Here is a 15064-nt window from a genome sequence, read left to right on the forward strand (position 1 = left end):
GGTGCTTTTAGTCAATGTTGTCTATTCTTTGTCTTCCCATTCTCACTCTCATGCTTCTTGTAGGGTGACTGATATGAAGACCTGGAAAAATGTTTTCATTATAGTTTGGAGAGTTTTCAGCTGACAGTTTTTCAAAAACGTTGCTTTTGGAATTTTTGGCAGTGTTTAAGTTTGGGTGTTTTTATAATAATCATTGGAAAGTTTTATAGATCAGGTCTCATATTCAGAAACAAAAAAAAAATCAGAAGGTGAGAACTCAATCATCCAAGTTTTTCAAAACCTGGTTAGCAAATGTATATGTGATTGACATTGATGTAAATGGCAAACAGGAGATCTACATGAATGCCAGTTAAATTTTGAATGGCCAAGACACTAGATCATGAGCACTGACCACAGCTGCTTGTCTGTGAAGCTGAACGCTGAGTGCCCTTTAAATATTTAACTTGGGTTATTTCATTGCATTAATCCTTTCTCAGACATAATTAAACAGGTGATGAAAACCAAATTGTAAATAACATAGCTGTCCCTTGTGTTGGAAAGAATAATGCTCGGTGGTATTCATTCACATAAGTAGTGGGAAACTGATTCATGTAGTTCCTATGCTTGAATAGCTTAATATATCAGTTGTTGTGGCTCATCATTAAAATCATGGAAATGACAGTGTGCTTTTAAAATCCTAAATAGCAAGATATGCTTTGATAGAATGAGGCCAGCTCATAAAATCAAAAGCATAACATAATAAATAAAATTCCAGAAACCTGAGCATGTCTACTACAGCTTTGCCCTCCTTCTGACTGTGGTGTTGATGTTGGCAGGCAGTGGGCTGTGATCGACAACTTGGGAGCAATGCCAAGGAAGACAACTGTGGAGTCTGTGCAGGAGATGGTTCAACATGCAGGCTTGTGAGGGGACAAGCTAAGGCACATGTCTCACCAGAAAAAAGTAGGTTGCAAATTGATCCTGTGGTGATTTATCCTTGACTGTTTTCTGCTTGTATATTAACATACATATTGCAGAGTGTTGACCTTTTAACCATATACTTGTTTGCAGTTTTCCAAAGCTACTTATTCTAAAGTCTGTGCTAGATTAGTCTATTGAAATTCCATGAGGGATACCACACATTAGGGTATAGCTAGGAAAGAATTTGAGATATGCATTTTTTTATAGAGCTACTCAATTCATTCTATCAGGAATAACCATCAAGATGCACATCTTATTTTAGGGGGTATCCTCATGTTGCAATATATGTGATGTTGCAGCAATGTTTTTAAATCATGGAAACATCTTATAGATGGTTTTATGGAAATTGCGGCCCATGATTGAAAGTGCCTGGTTTTCAACTTAACTGCTCTTTTTTTTGTTGTTTTTTTTAACATGTCTAAAACCAGTTGAGCTTCAGAGGCAAGTTAACTACTTGTATGGTGCAAAAAGCTCAAGGTGAAAGGCAATAATACTTTCTTCTCTTTTTTGTGCATTTGTCTCAAATTTTGCCATTCTTTCTCAAAATAATGAGCATCTTACTGTGAGTAACTCTGTAGGTCTCAGTAGTACTGAAAATATGAGAGAGGAGGGGTATCAGAATTAGACCCTTTACTGGAGTCTTAAGAGTCTGGCTATTTTGATATTCAGGCAAGGTTTGTCACATAGAGGCTCATCTCTGACACTTGTGCTTTCCACCTTCACAGATGATCCTCTCTGTGATCTCAGAGTATAAGTGTCGTGTGTTTATCATGTGAGATAGTTTTGCTGTTTCTGAACTCACAATGTGCATTTGTCACATGGAGATGGAGCCTTTAGGGTTTGTTACCTTCCTGCAGAGCCACAAGATGCAAGGGCAATGAGCTGGCACTCTTAGATTAAAGTCAATACTCAAAGTTCAAATCCAAGCAGGTTTGTGGGTTTTTTGTTTTTTGTTTTTTTTTTAAATGGATGAAGCACCTGCCTTTGACAGCTACATATATCTTAGTGCTGTTGTAGTTCAGCCTGCGAAAATTCACTTGTGCCCTGATTTTGAAAAAGCTGTTGTGTCATGCTTAATTCTTATTGCTGTACATGTAAATATTTCCATGTTTGGTTTTTATTTTAATGCCATCGCTTGCAGTATGCTTCAGTGTGGATGTAACTTGAAGTGCAATATATGTTATCTTTATGCTTGTTACCTTGCAGTGTGATTACTTGTATTGATCTACAAGGTTTCATGTTAGGTTATCTTACATTGTGCAGGTACATAATTTCTGTAATTCAATACATATGTATAACAAAGGTAATCTAAATTTTAACAGTGAGTATTTTTGTGGCAGCCTCTTTTAAAGTCAAAGAATAATTTTGCATGTGTCAAAGAGCCTTTTTTTATGTACCGGATGGGGTCTCAGTGTCAGCCTTTGCCTTGCCTTTACTAGAGGCCTTTTTCATGGATGGGAGAACGTAGTTCAGTAATTTATAAAGTTTTTCATCTTGAAACACTGCACAAATATCTTGAATGTTTACATTGAGTTGAAAAAGAATTTTCATGGAGGGCCGCTTTTTATTCACTTTGTCATATCAAATACTCAGAGCTTCTGGTCAGCACAGAGCAAGCACTGGTGAAGCAGTAAAGACTGGATAATATTTTTGTAGTATTACCAAGTTGTATTTGTTTTCTATAGATAGATATATAGTGATATATATATATATATATACAAAATATCCCTTCCCATTTCTGATGTGGAGGTCAGTTGGAACAGAAAGGAATTGCATTGTCTATTCCAGTTTTACAGCAACCGAGATTCTCCTGGAGAAGAACAATTCCTGGGGACACCCTAGCTAGTTCTAAGGCAATGCAAATTAAGTTGTTGGATTGGCCAATCTGGCTGTATAGTTCATGATAAGTGAAATAAAAAGATTCACGTTTAGTTGCTGCTTAGTTTGTAAGTACAGTAAAGACAAAGTGGTAAAAGGGATCTGGCTTTGAAACTGTCATTTTGCGACAGAAAATATTTATTTCATCTCTGGTATTCTGGCACAGGTAAGAGCTGACTACAGCTGATATCACTTGGTGGAAGGTCTCCCATGGCCTTAACCAGGTTATGAAGAATACCTGTGGTTCATTTTTTTTTCTGTCATAATTCAGTGCCTATTGTAGAGTTCTATAAATTAAAGATGAAGCAAGACTATTCTGGGGAAAGATGTCAGTTATGTCAAGTTTTGGTTTCATCTTGCACTGCAGTAGGCTAGATAATATGAATGAATTACCATTCACATAAGCAAAACAGTACACATACTACTAAACTCAGAATTTTTGGTGTTTTCCTTGGTATTGTCATAGTGCCAAAGTATTTTTTGAGTCAAGTTGTTCAACACTATGGAAGCAGTTCCATATAATCATCCTCTGTGTGAATGAAATGTGGAAATAAAGCCATGCTTTCTTTAAGCTAATGTATCAGTGATGGGAGACACAATATCTTCCAAGCAGTCATTTGGAAGATTTCAGAACTAGTGTTGAGAAGTAAAATATCGACACATGACAGACACGTATTTAAGAGGGAGTTTGTAAGGTTGTGAGCAGGATGTAAATTTTATTGTGCAATGAGGCAAATTAAAGTATTGGAAGGAAAGCAAGAGCCAAAGATTTTATTACGAAAAAAAAGAGACATACAGGGAAACAAAAGTGCCTAGTTATCTTGGTTCTTATTTAAAAAAAAAAGACATTTAGGCATTGATAGTAAATGATTTCTCATAAAGGACTCACTTTGCTTTGTTATCTTTTTAATATGTTTTTACATAAAACAAATGCCTTTGATTGGAAAGCTAAACAGCACTGAAAGAAAGCGTACTGTTTTGCAAATATGAAACGAACTGTCATTTCAAAAGTTCTTTATTTTTTCCACTAACACTTAATTGGCTTTGAAAGACAAAGTAAGTTAGACTTCTGCCAGCAAGCCAGATTTTACATTCTGGTAAAATGATTAAAGGTTTGACTAATGATATTCAAACAAAAAGTGTAATAGGTTGTAAAATGTACCATCCCGTTGGGAAATGAGATATCATGGGCCTGATGTTTCTAGTACTATATGCATGGAACTCCCATTAACTCCACTGCACTTCGTGCGCATGGAAAAATTGTAGGATTGGGCCCTGATGTCTGCTTTCTGCACCATTATTGGCAAGGAATGGTAGGAAAGTGTTCTGGTTCTGATACCAAGGAAGAAGAAAAGATGCTGGTTCTGAAATTAATGGGGAGTGAAGTCGAAGGCACAGATTTGTCCTAATCTGGTCTTATTTGTTTCCCAAACTGTTTGATACTTGCAAGTTTTACCTTTCTTAACTTTCTTCCTAAAAGGTTTCAATGTCCATAGCTTTGTAACTGGTTGAATTTCTTCTTGCCATGCATTTTATTTCCTATGGCACTTGTGTAATTTACCATTGGTCACTTATTGTCACGTTTGTATGTCATCATCCCCAAGCACACTTAACCAAAAACCTAATTTCACTTTAGTCATTTACTTAAAGAGAGGCCTTCTGCAAGGCTCCCTGTTCAGCATCATCAGCTGGCTCAGAGCTGTGACAACTTGCTACCTTGCATCTTTTTCCCCTCATTTGAAATCAATATACATGGAGCTAGTAACCCCCATTGTCAAGGTTGCCTGATACTTCACTTTATATGAATGATTTTTTGCCAAAATTCAACAGCTGGGTCAGAAACTTTCCATGCCAGGTGCTGAATGTTTTGGAGAAAATTCAGCCAAAACAACTCAGCATATTCCAAGGACACAGCAGAGAAAAACATGTTGTTTCCCACTGTCAAAACATTCCTGAAACCTTTTCTTTAATATGTCTTAACATCCCCTATTGTTGGACTTGATCACGGATCAGGGATTTGAAATTTGGCAGGCACTGGTCTTCTGGTCATGGATAAGTCTTTTGCAATATCTGTGAACATCGACACATATTTTACTACAACCCTTAAAAAAAAAAAAACAACAACCACCCCCAACATTTTCCCTCAGGCTTTGTAGAGGCTTCTTGGATGTTTATAGCTGACACTTCTGAAAACTTGTCCTTTTAAGTGTGCTCTAGCTTGTTACATGTCCTAACAGCAAACAGATCATATGTGTGCAATCTCCTTAAAATAAATTAACACGTGGCTCTTCCAGAGCTAAGCTATTAAAAAGTGTCCTTGAGGTTGCTCTTGCTTTCTACTTTGCTGCAGTGTAGAATGGGTACCATGGGATGAACTCTGTCATACCTCCTGCCTCGTGTTCAGGCATTACAGAAGAGACTTTGTGGAGAGCTTCTGACTCTCCTAAGCTTCAGACTTTTGACTGGGGGTGGTGAGATCACATGAGGAGAGGGAAAGACAAGATGAGACTAGCTGAACAGAAAAATTTGACATTAGTTCATACAGTGAAGGAAAGACAGATATGAGAAGGTGGGAGGAGGACCTAGGACTGGCTGTACAGTTACATTGGGTCAAGGAAAAAGAGGAAGACTGAGATTAGATAAAGAATTTAGGGTGGGAGATGGAGTCAGAAATACTCAAGGAGGAAGGGGAAAAATCAACAGTATATAAAGCCAGGAGAGGGAATTGGGACTGGTTTGGCAGGAAAACTGTGTGTGTGTAGGGACAGAATGCCAATACATTAGCATTTCAGTTTGGATAAGGAGTATGGTTTTTGAAGCAAATTTCATCATGGTCCTAACATACCGTTCATCAGTTCACATCATGGAGTGGTCTTGGAGAGCATAAACTGGATTTTTTCGGATTAAGCTAAACTGGAAGATGTGCCCCAGAAAAGCACTTAATGTTCTTCAACAGCTACTGAATATGCAGTCCGTGGGATTGGACTAGAGTTAGTCTGAAGTGAAGCACCTGCAGTGTATGTAGTGTGGATGCTGGGTCTTCAGTACCAACTGTTTCAGTCTACAAATCCGTTTAGTTTGGTTGGTTTACTTGGGGCTGTTATAAGTAGTATGAAGCCTCCTTCTTTATTTTCTTGATCTCTCTTGTCTTACTTGCAGAAATTCCTGTGTAAGAACATTGGTTATTTCATTATTTATTTCACACTGCATTTCCTTGAGATCCATTTTCTTGATGGGCTGCTTACTGTGTGTCTTTGTACATTTTCTCCAGTGCATAGAAATTTTAGAAGAGGTGTCCAGAAGTAGAAAGAAGTATGTAACTAAAATGAGTGGAAGCGACACTGTTTATCTCAAAAGCAGGTTACCACACCTTAGAAATATTTACTCAACAATGTAGAAAAGTGGAACTCAGATGAAGAGGCAGCTTTGAGTCATAAGAGCAGTGGACAGAGGGATGGAGGTACAGAGGAGTGGGAGAGTGTGAGACTAGAGAGGTAAGGACTCAAGGATAAGAAGGATGTGCCCATACAGATTTTGCAATGTGACTTTTAGGGTCAAGACATATAACTGTTGCTTTCAGTAGCACATACATCTAGTTCAGATGTCTCTTAAAGAGTATATATTTGGCTTTGCACAGAGTCTTGTCATTAGGTAGGTCAGCACATACCCCAGCACCCATGTCTTCTGAAATTATGGCTGATGAGAGTGGATGAGGGAAGCCACTGCAACAGGACTCCAAACATTTTGAGCTGTTTAGTTCCCTTGTGCTGGTAGTTGTTCCTGGACTATTGTTCTTTGTCTTTTGAGAGCACAAAGGCCTTTGATCAGAACTGGAGGACCAGCAGATAAGTGCTGAGCAAATACATGGAAAGAAACAGTTTTTATAGGCCTGAAATAAACCCTCTGCCCTGCTGTAAGAGGAGAGAGGGGAAAATCCCAACTGGCCCATATGTGAAACAGTAAATGGGTCCACCATGGCCCACATGGAAAAATAAATAAAACCTGCTGAATTGGATTGAGCTCAGGAATGTGGCTCCTTTATTTTGATCCTGGGGATTACCTCCCAGTCTTACCATAGCAGGGAGTCTGATCTTACTCTCATTGAAATCCAAAATCTAAATCCACATTAACACCATAGAAACAGGATCAAACCTTGCCATCTAAAGTAAAAGCAATCCGGGAGCTTAATCAGCAAGTGCTGTGGGTAGTGTGTGCGCAAACATTTGCTGGGAGAGTCCCTGGGTAAGAGCAGACAGCCCATTTCAAGCAGGTGCTGGAGAAAGATGACCCACATGCCCTGGCGAATCCCTACAGTGGAAGCAGTGTTAGAATACAGAGACAATATCTCACCTGTTTCTCAGTTTTTAAGGTGAGCTTTACGACTCAAAAATGAGAGTTTACAGTCTAGTGTTTCTGCACGTTCCAGATCATTTTGGGCTTATTTCTCTTCAGCTTTAGACAAAGGTCAGCAGTTGACTTTCAAATATACATGAATACTATAAGGGGGAAAAATATAATTGGAAATTCTAAGTATAGATTTCAGGGTAGCAATTTCCCCTTAAGTTTTCATAATGATTTAATGCGAAATGTACAGCATAACCTTTTTTAAACGGGTTTACAGGACCTTGTGTTCCTTTAAGAATATGAATGATATGCTTCAACTGAGAACCAGAGACCTTAGGAATATATAGTTTTGGAGCCAGTCCTGGACAACCATAACTACTGTTTCGTAGGAAGTTAAAGCTGTCCTCTGAAGAAGGTGGAATCCCTTAGGTCAGCCCTGTCCCATTTTCTTCCACTTCCCCATCAGTTCAGAACTCAAAAAATCTCACTTTTATTTTTTCCTATAATTTACTTCATCTCATGGAAAGATGGCCCTAGGTCATAATTATTTCAGTCAAGTTACAAGAATCTCCTGCTGTCAGACTTCTTGACATGTCTGTGGGGCTGCAGAAGTTGAACATTGCTGTGGTGGTGAACTTAGTCATCTCCTCTAATGCAAATAAAATACTTTCTGGTAATATTGTCTCCGCTGCAGAGAAACACCAAATTTAGCACCCCCATGAGACTTTTGGACCATATCAGAGAGTGCTTCGGTGAGGGTGGAATGTCTGTAGTAGTGCTAAAGGAATGTGAAGCATCCTGAAAAGGGATCAACAAGGCCTGCCGAGGAGAGGGGATCTTGCTGTAAGGAGGTGGAGGAAGCACAGCAGAAAGACCCTGGTTGTTCTTAAGAGGAGCAGTCCTACACATCTCTGCACATCTGCAAATCTGGGCCTCGTCTGTTCAGTGCAGAGTGCCCTTGGTTCCACTTCAAAACAGCAGTTGCATGTATTCGGAACTGGTCACAATGAGACTCTTATTTGAGGTTTTGTGCTGTAACTGCTGGTTGGTTGTCAAGACGGGATGCAATTCCTGACCAAGGAGGGAGAGATGGGCCCCTCAAACCTGCTTTCTCTCAAATACTGTAGAGCACATATGAATTCAGTAGTTATTTCCTTACTTTAAAGATATACACATCCACTACCTTCTGGCTATCTTTAGCAATTCGCCTGATGAAAAACCAAGATGCAGAAAGATATTAAGTGGTTCAGTAGTTAATGTTTTTTCCAGGGCTCCTTAACTGTATTATTGTTCTTACTGTAGTATTTTGCACTCTGGTGGAATACCCAAGTATGAAATTAATAAAGATCATATTTTATTACATCCAAAATAAATTGTTATATTTAAATGACCTTCCTAGAAATTGGCGATATAAAAACTGAAACATAAGAAGGTGTTTATTTCAGAAAAAAATAATTGCAGTATTTGCTTGAAGTATCCTGAACATTTGGCAGGATTTCATACTTATGCTAAGGAGATGTAAACCAGAAGCTGATAATTTAGCATCTACTATAAAAGGGTCCGGTTTAAAGTGGAAAGAAAGATTCTTCAACTATTTTTTTGTTAAAACTAAACTAAGCTATTCTTCCTCTGAATATTAGTATGAGTAATTCTGGAGCCAATGCATCACTGACCTTCAACTCACATTACTTTTTGAATTTGTGAAAATGAACTTCCTCTACACTAGCCCCTAGATATATGTTAATGCCATCACTGAACAGAGCACCCTCTGCGGGGTGTAGCTGCAATGGGCCCGTGTTTGCAGGTTCCTGCCTCAGAGAAGATTTGCATTTGGGCCTTTATGAAGATGGGAGATAGCACATTAGTGCTTTTTTGCTCGGACACTTCTCTTGTCCTTTTGTAGATATCCCTGTTGTGCGCTGTGTGTACCCTTTTCTGAGAGCACTGCTCTTGTTGGCCTGAAAGACTCTGGTCTATTGGTTTGACTGTTAACTCAGTTTGCTTGGGCAAATCACAGATTTCCTACAGTTGAAATGGAAAGTAATAAATTTCTGCCTTTGTAAAATGCACTGAAGTAAGTGTGTTGTACATTTATATATGAAGAGGCCATTCAGGCAGCCAAAAGCTGGTTTGTATTGACATGTCCTACTCAGGGCTGGTTTGGTTTATAGTTAATTTTAAATTGAGGCTCTTACTGGAAGGAATGATCTTACATGGTAAGTTAGATGCAGGCACTCTGTTGTAACATATATATTATAGCTAATATATATTTGCTCTTAACTGGTCTGTAATTGGTTAAGGGTTAGTGTTAAGTAGATGATTTATTTCCTGTAAGTCCTGCCACTTATTAAAGTTGTGACCTGCAGCAGGAAATGAGGTGTGGGCAGAATGAGGCTGAACAGCTGCAGATTTTTGTAAGGGGGGAAGTACTACTTAGCAGATTCCTTATGTCAATTCAGTGATTAGGAAATAAAACTAGGACAACAGAGTGTAAATATGTTCCTAATACACTACTGATATTTCAGTTGTTTTTGTTAATAACAAATAATTTTCCAATAGCAAGAAAGATTTACAAGTCCATTCGTAAGTCTTAATAGTTGCATAGCATAGCAAACAGACTCAATATACCGTACTTAATAAAATATCATGATTATTTTTAATAGAAAAATTGTGAAAGCTGTTAAATATTTTCTTAGACACATTTGACAGTTCTCAGTCTAGTTATGTGATGTGCAAATTCCCTGATGCAAGATAACTTCTTAAACAGTTCTTTAATTTTCCTAGGGGAAGAAACTGTGATTGCTGTACCACATGGGAGTCGCAGTGTGAGAATTACCCTAAAAGGACCAGCACACCTTGGTACGACTGAGCTGTTTTATGTATTTATTCATAGGCAGAAGATAAAAACAGAACATTGTATCTGAACTCAACCAAACATTGGGAATGTGGGTAAGATCATGACCTTGATTCCTCTTCCCATCTTTAATATCCAGCCTGGAGACAGTCCTACAGAACACTGGAAGTCCACTTAGTAAAATGAAATAGTATACGTACTGGTGGTTTCTAAATTTATTTAAACCAAGTAATTCTTATATAAGATGTCTAAAACACAATACACTCTTAAACGACTTGCAAACAATTATATCAAAATGACTTTCAAAGGGTTATGTGTGGGATTGATAGCACTTGTATAACCCAGCACCAGATTTCTGTTGAAGAGTCTGAGATAGTGTAAGTAGCCCAGGTGAAGTCACACTTGCTCAGTGAGCAGTGTTCGAGGAAAAGCAATCTAGGTAGAAATGAGGTAAAGTAAAAAAAAAAAAAAAACAACCACAAACAAAACATTAAATAAACCACACAAGTCCTGTTTCCTTGTAATACTTCTGGTCATTACATACCATCTCTGAGAAACCGTTCGCTATTCTGTTAGGCGTTTGTGTCCTAATATTTTCTATAAGGCTGATGGTAGTATCTCTGGTAATTTCTTTAACCGTAGGCTTACTTTTCATAATGAACTAATCATTTCAGTAAGTGGGACTACCATAACAAGTAATGAAATAAAACATTCATTTAACTTTTTGAGCAATTTTTTATCAGTAAAAGTGGAAGACTTAGTCTGAATCATAGAAATAAAAAGGACTTCTGCTCTGAGATATATGAATAGAAGACAGAAATGCATTGTATTTGAAAATTGTTCATTTATTTGTTTGTTTTGAAGAATAGATTTTCATTTTCTTTCAAAGAAAAAATTTAATAAGACTTGCACTTTAGAGTGGAAGTGAAGTGATAACAACTTCTAGATATAACACTGATATCAACAACATACAAAGCTGAACTGATCTTGAAACAAATAATATTTGTGAAAAACTTTTGCAAGGGATGTCTGAAGGAGTGATCCCGACCAGTTCAGGTCAGGACTCTTTGTCTGTCTTAAGTAGTTCTGCAGAAGGAAGTTGTTTCAGCTTTGTATGAGGAAAAAAGGACTAGATTCAGTGGCCCCTGGGGAATTTCTGGAAAGCTCCTGAGGAATGTAGCAGCAACTCAGTAACTAAGTACAGAGTGCTCCTGGTTTCCTACACAGGGTGGTTCCATAAAGAAGCTGTGGCTTGGCATTACCTTTCTTAACCAGTTCTCTAGCTGGATGAGAATTGTGAAACTTTCCTTTAACTACTTCCCCCAGCACATCTGCTTGCAAATCTGTGAGGATTTAGAAATTTGTTACCTAAAATTAAAATGACAGAGGTGAAAAACAAGGGAGCTGTTGTGGAGAGGGAAGTGGAAATTGCTTCTGGCTTCACAGACAGATCTTTAGGAACTGATGTTCTAGGGGATGTGCTTTGGGACAATTTGCTTGTCCACCGCTCTGACTGTACATATGTTTGTGGGTGTATGTTGCTTAACAGAAAATATCAAGTGATCTTTGGTCTGCAACTTCATTGACTTCTGTGGGGGTGTGCTGGTATAATTAAAGGCAGAACTTAAAAAATAATCACCTATAAATTACATGCTCCATTTGTCAGAGACATTCTTCCTGGCTTATAAGGAGTTGAATGTAACCGGCAGAGAGCAGGGACTTCTTACTGTAGAATTTTATACTGCCTCCTGTTACCAGTATATATTTGCTCTTCAAGTAAAGTCAGCAGCAATAGCAAGCGCTTAAAGAGCACTATGGAGTGTCTGGCACTTTTCCCTTTATCTTGTGTTCTTTTGTGCTTCATCCTGGGCTTTATGGTCTGCTCTTGTTCCAGGGAAACACAGCTGCTGGTTTAATAAAAAATGGAAATGTGGTTGGAGATGTAGCGCATAACAGATTTGAAACAAATAAATGCTCTGGACATTGTTTTACAATCAGCAGCTTAGTGTTGTAGGAAAGACTGCATTTCTTTGTAGCTAGTAAGAATAAGCATTTTGTTTGTGTGTACAAACACTTTAGGACAGGCAACAGATTCATCAGAGAGGAAAGGTGTTACTCTGGGTTTTTTACAAATAGGTCCCTCTTGTACTTCTGTCTGCTTGGGTTTTGTGAATGATTTGGTGGAAAATAACCAAATAATTAGTACAAAACCAGTTATGAGTAAAATGTTTCATTGTGTTGGTTTTGTTTTTGATTTGGACTGTATTATGGCTTTTCTAGCAGTTGTTTTAAGAGCATTAGAATCAAAAGAAAGACAGAAAGTTCCCTGAAATTAATCCTCCAGCAGAAGAAACAGGAAAACCAGAAGCTAATATTTTTACAAGTGGCTAATGCTAGATAACTGAGTTCATGAACTTAGGGAGGTTAAACTTTACAAAAGGAACTCAAACTCTTTTTCCCTTTTTGTCAGTTTCTTCCCCGCTTGCCGTGATTTGCGATACTTGCCAGTCCTTAGCTCTACATCTGTGCACTGCTTTGTCTTTTGACAGATGCTAAGAAGACAACGACATTACTTGCAGTTTGAAAAGAACACAGGTTTTATTTTGGGCCCCTGTATTGTGCTACCTACAAATGAATCACTCGGAAAAGAAAGAGCTTTTGGGGTAGCAATATGACTTGCTCCTTCTTGTACTGGGAGCAGGAGCTATTTCCCTGGGAATTCTTCCGTGCATCTCTCTACACAGTGAGGTATCTGCAGTGGGTACCCCATGCCACCCTGCCCTACTCCTGCCTGCCACTAAGAGTATGGGAAGCTTTTGTGGTGGGTCTTCCATCCACAGCTGGGCAAGGCATTTCCATGGGGAAAACATTATTTTTATCAAGGTAAGGGAAGTAACATGAAGACAGACTGTTGCCAGCAGTTATCTGGTTAGGCACAGAAACACAGGAACACTCAAGAGAATTCCCTGTCCTTATGACTCTGCACATCTGGAGTCCTAAAGACCCCTCAAGGAAATGTTTCCCTAATTTAGGATGGGGAAGCTTACTCCTGAAGTCAAAATCCTCTCCAGGATTACAGGACCCTGCAGAACAAAAAAAATGTTTGGTGAATTCTTTTCTAAACCTTGCCTATAAGCCAGTTGGTGAAATCAGTAAAGTAGGTTTCTTTGGGGGGAACTGCTCCCTAATAAGAATGATGATGTTACATACACCAGATGGTTGGTTTCACTCCATTTTAGAAGCCTGTGATGACAAGCACTAGGTACTACTGAGCAGGAATATATTGCATCAGAGGCTACCTGTTGTGCTGTGGAATAGCTCTTCACCTCCCTGTGTGACACACTTCTGGGAAAATCTGAGCAGCTGTTCTGAGCTTCACTGACGTGACCTCCAGAGATACAGGCCATCACTCTGTAGCTGGACCTTGCAAATAATCACATACTTTGGATTCAAATCTAGTGTAGCTCTAACATAAATGTATGATGTCAGCTCTTAGTAAGTTATCATGTTGTTGGTTGCTGAACAATAGAAAAACATTAAAATTATTTTTTATTAAGAAATTAACACAAAGACTGTAAAGTAATGCAATTCAGGTCACCAAATTAACTTCTTTAACATCTTTTTGCAACAGCCAGATGTCTTTCCTTGCAATGTTAAACGGTAATTTCAAAGGAGTCCTGTACTCCTGAGGATCCTATTGACTTTATGTGGAGTTGGAGGTACATGAGATCTGCTGATTTGACTCTTAGCAAAATGACAGAGTAACAGGCACCATGCATTAATACTTACTGTTAAGCAGTGTAGGTTTGGGGTCAAGGCTTACAGAAGCTTAATCCAAGAATGCTGAGTTCCGGATATTTAAAAAGTTATTTTGTAATGCAGTCAGGAAAGAAAACTTCCATAAAAGTGACAAACAAAACTATGTAGTAATCGTCTGAATTCTTGTGGCTTTTTCTGTGATTTTTTTTTTATATCTATTTGTTCCTAATGGAAACATGTTGGACAATGGGGCACTTTGATTCCCAGAGATTTATTTTTTTCTCTTGACAAAGTACATTTGATTCACCACTAGATTCCTACCCTACGATCAACATAAAGTCATTTCCTAGGAACATATCCTTCCTTAAACTTCCTTCCAGCCATGTATGTGATCTTTGTTATACCTATGAACATAGTGGAACCTAATCCTTAGAAACGTGGGATAATGTTGGTACCTTTTCAAGGAAGTTAATTTCTTTAGAATTTCTTCACTCTCTTTGGTGGGGATGCTCCAGAATGCATATGTATTTTAAAAGAGCTTAAGGAAGAAAGCATTGGTGGGCTGCAGCATTCAGAGTATGTTTTCAGTGCAGGTAAAACCAGATGCTCTTAACCTAAATCATCTAGCCTGAATTAGGTAACTCTGTTTAAAGTACCAAAAAAGGCAAGGTAGCTGGAGAAAGAGGGTATTTATAGCTCATCAAAAGGTTCCTTTTAGGTAGCCTTGAGCTCATCTGAGATTCATGCCTTTTTCACCCAGTGCTCTGATAAATTGTAACCAGTCATGCATCTTGCTGGGCCTGTGCGCTGTATTGTACAGAGCCCCGCATTCTACCTTCATCATGAGTATCTTCCTTTCGCTTTGTCCACTTACAGTTCTGTCAGTTTTCTGGAAGTGGCTCAATCCTAAAATGCTTCAACTGTCTTCTGGAGGTTGTTGGCTGTTAGTTTAATCTGTTTCCAAGGCGTGCAGAACAGCTCAAAAGGGGTTTTCATCACCACCTGTTCTGAGAAAGGGACATCCCTCTGGCAGTGCTGCAGCTGCCTGCCTCCTGGCCGTGCTTTTTGTTCATGTGAGAGATATTCAAAGTCGAGTTAATGACCTTTGGAATGGGTAAAGTGATGCAGGTATGGGGTGAGCGTTTGGTGAGTTTGACACCATTCACGCTTTCTGAAGACTGCTGAAATTTCTAGGCTTTTGGGTTGCATGGAAGTACGAGTTATTTTTCTGTGTATTGTTTCTATCTGTTTGAGTTTCTTTCAGCTTGT

The 15064-nt window shown here is 38.5% G+C and overlaps 1 protein-coding gene across 1 annotated transcript in view; it reads left to right on the forward strand.

The window, feature by feature from the left end:
* ADAMTSL3 (ADAMTS like 3) overlaps window positions 1–15064 on the forward strand; it is a 186278-nt gene that overhangs the window by 108683 nt on the left and 62531 nt on the right. Inside the window, 2 exon segments of the mRNA XM_009644047.1 lie at window positions 816–942; window positions 9967–10041. Of these exon segments, the coding sequence (XP_009642342.1) occupies window positions 816–942; window positions 9967–10041 (202 nt within the window).

Source organism: Egretta garzetta, unplaced genomic scaffold, assembly GCF_000687185.1.
Source record: "Egretta garzetta isolate BGI_Z169 unplaced genomic scaffold, ASM68718v1 scaffold287, whole genome shotgun sequence".
NCBI lineage: Eukaryota > Metazoa > Chordata > Aves > Pelecaniformes > Ardeidae > Egretta > Egretta garzetta.